Source organism: Macrobrachium nipponense, chromosome 22 (assembly GCF_015104395.2).
Source record: "Macrobrachium nipponense isolate FS-2020 chromosome 22, ASM1510439v2, whole genome shotgun sequence".
Taxonomy (NCBI): Eukaryota; Metazoa; Arthropoda; class Malacostraca; order Decapoda; family Palaemonidae; genus Macrobrachium; species Macrobrachium nipponense.
This window is the reverse complement of record NC_087213.1, coordinates 82817493-82822492: the sequence shown is the minus strand read 5'-3', so window position 1 is coordinate 82822492 and position 5000 is coordinate 82817493. Positions and strand designations below refer to the sequence as shown.

The following is a 5000-nucleotide window of genomic DNA, read 5'->3' as shown; positions in this document are numbered from 1 at the left end:
ATCAAACGACCTCGCCCCTATCTTCGTCGATAAGCTAGTGAAAGACGAAAGAGAAGAGGAAATACCAAAAGAAACACAAAGGACACAAACCTCCCAAGTTCCCCCTTTGGTAATTTCCCAAAGCATAAGCAATAAATTTCAGATGAATATAAATAGCATCTTAATTGTTCAAACACACATCCTGGTCGCCTGTATTTATAGAAAAAATACATGATCTAAAAACTTATATTTACTTCGACTTTAGCTGTATACAGAATTTTGAGATTTTTCAATAGTCCTTTAACTTTTGTTTTTACACTTAGCTGAAAAATTACAGAATACCTGAAGTTCCGTTTTTCATTCACCAGTTTTCTACACTTAAGCTGCGTGCTGCTTTTTCTCCTAGCTGCCCATTTACACTAAATATTCCTTAACAAGACACATTTGAATCAGGGATGGATATGCCACAGCGCCCATCAATACATTTTGCCTTTGTATTTTGAGTTATATTTTTTTCAAAAATTTAAATGCGTGTTTAATGGATAAGAGCAAAAGATCACCACAAAGCAATACATTACTTATGAAATGATATATCATTTATTTGAATGCTATATGCAAAAGCTGTTGTTTTATCTTAGAAACATACAGTGAATATAATTCCCATTTTACTTAAAAATTTTCCGGGAGGGACAGAATATGAAGGAAATACGGAGAATCCCAGAGAATCCGGGAGGGTTGGCAAGCCTAGAGTCAAATAAAGGCCTATTGCTATTACTGCTGTATTCAAGATCTGGTAAACGTAATGAACTGATTATTTCACTTACCAGAAACCCATTTTATTATTGTAATATGTACAAAAAACTAATCGTCCACCATTTCCATGGGTGATGTTTGCTTCTAGGATCAGGTGATTGAGCCTACTAGCAAAAGAATTAGGAAAATAATTTTTTTTAGTTGCCAAAAGGTATGAATGTATTACTGGAAAGGAATTATATTTCATTTTTGCACATAAATCTAAAAACGATTATATAAAAGGTAAACTAACATATTTTATGTAAAAGTAAAATCCGCTCAATCACAAAGCATCTGTTCATTATTTGTTATTTACGTCATTTATAAGAGATGGTTATGAACTGTTTTACTTAAGCCACAAGTTTGGTAATCGTGTTTGAAAACCCTAGCCAAAGTACAAATTACTGAAAATTAAATGATTTCGTTAAGTAAAGATATCGTAGAAAACAGTGTTTTTTTGTAAAACGCCATGTTTGTTTAAATGTTATGGTAAATATGGCAGTTTCTCAATGAGAACTGTCTAAAGGAAATTCCCTTCAAGAACAATGCTAAAAGTCAACTATTTTCTGTTTTAATAAAGGTGAAAGTAGTTAGTAATCAAATAGGCTATTACTGCTGTATTCAAGATATGGTAAACGTAATGAAACTGATATTTCACTTACCAGACCCATTTTATAACCCTACCTAATTTTTGCAATTATGATTGTGTAAATTCAATAGTTTTGTTTTGGTAATTTCCAGAGCAAAAGTGAATTTCCTATGCCAGAGCCATCAAAATAGCAGGCAAGGGTTTTGAACGCAATAGGGACGTTACCTATGACGTCATAAGACTTCACCGCCCAGAAAAAAGAAAAGTTTTCATATGGGGAAAAGTTCTCTTCACTGTGGCCCTGTCCAATTGCCGATGACATTCATTGACTGATTTTAGTAACCATCCAACGTTTCAGCGATATCAGTGACGGTAAGTAGGATTTGTCATGGTCCCCATGATTGCATTATCAACATGAATAATTCTATTATTTTTATTTTTGTATAGGTATCATTGCAATGTCCATACCAGCGTAATTTGGAATTCTTCCATTTCTTGATATTTCATATTATTTCTAATTTTACAAATAATTCATTGTATGTAATTCTTCCACTTAATGAACCACACTACAGCTCATTTGTTTGATCTACATCTATTCCAGGTGGGAATACAAAAAGACAATCCGGTTAGTTTTACCTCAGGTTTCGACACTATAACCTTCTATTTGCTGCTGCAAGAGATGAGTGTTGCCAAGTAACTATTACCATCTATAGAAATAATCTAGTCACGGGTTTTCTCGCTCTTACCACGAGTCTTGCTTGTATACAAAGTGGTAAGCTGTAGCACAAATGCAGGCTTGTAACCAAGGGGACAATTCCATATTCTGTTGGCCATTCTCGAATTTGTTGAAGCCTACTATGCATTCTAGAGGCCATGAAATAGTGTTTTTCATAAACAACTTGCAAAACGATGTATGGATTTCGTGCTACTAAAGTACAGAGTGTTTCTTACATTGTTGTAAGTTATGGTAGTATACCAAATTGACACCTGTGCTTAATTAAACTGTTTACTCTTAATATAAAAGACATACTTCTTACCTTACTCAGACCATTTCGAAAGAGTGGTGCTTTAATTATGACGTATCTGTGACACAGAGCCATTGTAAGGACGACATTCAGGCGATTGTTCGCCCTTCCATTGTAAAAATCTGTATATCCATATGTCCTCTCTTTTCTTCCAGGAACTAAAATGTAGAGCATTTACGCCCTTTCTTTTGATGGATATATGTCGGGAATCCGTTCCCTCTATGTAATCTTATTCATGCATTTTCGTCTATGTTTGTTTGTACATGTGTGACGGACACTACGCTTCTGTCCACACACCGCCTAATGTACAGCCTCATTTGCCGAATAAAGTTAGTTCACTCCCTCCTCCATCTTACTCAGTCCTCACAATTTGGTGACCCAGGAGTAGGTGACCCGGGCAGTTTTGGCTTTGCCATTAAGGGACTAATTACTGCCGTTCACCTTCAGAGAACCTTTAACGGACCCATACAATGACTAGTGTAGGTTTTCTGGTACTCCTCAAAGCCATTAGTGGACTCACAAGGGCATCCCGCCATTCACAACTTCTCATCGACTGTAAGCGTGAGACTGACAGAAGATGGAGAGTTCAGCACCATTCACTTGACTCCTCTGTGTCTGCCTTGACCCCGAGATCTATGAGGCGATCCTTCTTTGTGCTCGAGTCCTCCTCAACGCCCTTGCCTGCGCCCCAATTGACTGCACCCTCAGAGCCCCACCACATCAAGCGGATCCATGGCATCAACTGGGACAGCACCAAGGCATACGTCATTGCTGGGACCCTCACAGCGGATGCCTTCAAATGCCTTGCCCCATGGATGCACAGCCAGACCGGGGAGTTGCCCTACGAAGGCCTGAAGAGAGAGCTCATCCAGGTCTTCTCCATCCCAGTTCCCCAGTGAGCCGCCCAAATTTTTTATCTTGTGGTCAACCCCATGACCACCTCGGACCCCAGACTGGCCTGGAACAAGCACCAGGACCTGGTCCTCCTGCCAGAGGTGGACCACCAAGGATGAAGGCAGGAGGTGAGCATCCTCTGCCAACTCTTCCTTTGCCAGCTCGCACCTGAAGTCTGAAGCCAGATCCCTAATGCTGAGACCATGGAGATGGAAAGTCTGGTGCAGTGGGCTTTCACGCTGTTTACTGCCACCCAAGCTGCAAACTCTCTCTCCTCTGTCAGCAACAGTCCTACAGCAGGACGACACAGTTTGTGCAGCATACCAGCGATCGCCGAAGCCCCTCCCAGACAGCGGGTGGTGCTGCTTCCACCGCCAGTTCGGCAGCAAGGCACGGAAGTGTGAGCGCCCTTGCTCCTTCTACCGTTCAAAAAATGACAGAGGCAGCACCTTGACCACCACGGCCTCTTGGTGGACGTGGCCTGCTAGCGCCTTCTTGATACTGAGACCTGTCTCTCCCGCCCACTCGCCAGACCAAGGGCACCCACCATCTGCTCCATCCTTCCCACACAGATACACCTCCCTTCTCCAGGAGTTTCCGGGTGTCTTCCACCCTGAGCTTCGCACACAAGCACCAGTGATTCCACCATATTGACACTACGCCAAGTTCCGCCTCCTCCCGCCGAAGCTCCTCCAGGAAGCCAAGACCGTGTTCAAAGAAATGGAGAAGATGGAGATCTGTAAAAAGGCAGCGAGTCTGTGGGTGTCCCCCTCCACATGGTGAAGAAGGCATATGGTACGTGGAGGCCCTGCGGTGACTACTGGCACCTAAACCTCATCACCATGCCCGACAGCTTCCCTCTGTCAAAGTTTCAGCACCTCACTGGCCCCCCCCCCCCCCCACCCCCACCCCCCCCCCACAGCGCCAAGGTCTTCTCCAAGATCGACTTATTAACCCTTAAACGCCGAATGGGGTATATTAAAAATCGACTACCGTGTGCTGAGGGGGTCTCGGAAAAAATATTTTTTTTCAAAAAATCACACCGCGCTTAGTTTTCAAGATTAGGAGTTCATTTTTGGCTCCTTTTTTGTCAATGCCTGAAGTTTAGTATGCAATCATCAGAAATGAAAAAAAAAAAAAAATTATCATTATCATATATAAATAATGCGATATGTGATAGCGCAAAAACAAAATTTCATATATAATTGTATTCAATCGCGCTATGCGCAAAAACAGTTAAAGGTAACAAGTTAATTTTTTTTCGTTGTAATGTACATTAAATTGCGATCATTGCGGTATATAGCACATTGTAAAACGATAAAAGCAACACAGAGAAAATATTATCACAAAATTATGCATGAATTCGTAACACGCTGACATAAACAAATATTTTTTCAAAAAATTCATCATAAATCTAAATATTGTCCTACAGACTTCCAATTTGTTTCAAAAATAAAGACAATGATGAATATTACTATACTGTAAGAGTATTAGCTTACAATTGCAGTTTTTGAACATATCTGACGAGTTAAAGTTGACCGAATGTCGAATTTTTAATATATATTTTTTTATATGCAATTATTTCGGAAATTAGAAAAGCTACAACATTCAAATATTTTCGTTTTTATTCTAAATGAAATTGCGCATATTTTCATATATAAAACTATATGAAACGCCTAATATGAAATCGGCGCAAATATTCCAAGAATGCGACGTACGCA

The 5000-nt window shown here is 40.2% G+C and overlaps 1 protein-coding gene across 1 annotated transcript in view; it reads right to left on the bottom strand.

The window, feature by feature from the left end:
* LOC135198333 (uncharacterized) overlaps nt 1-5000 on the bottom strand; it is a 204094-nt gene that overhangs the window by 106831 nt on the left and 92263 nt on the right. Inside the window, exon 17 of the mRNA XM_064225904.1 lies at nt 3102-3698. Coding sequence (XP_064081974.1) covers nt 3102-3698 — 597 coding nt within the window. The remainder of the gene's footprint in view (nt 1-3101; nt 3699-5000) is intronic.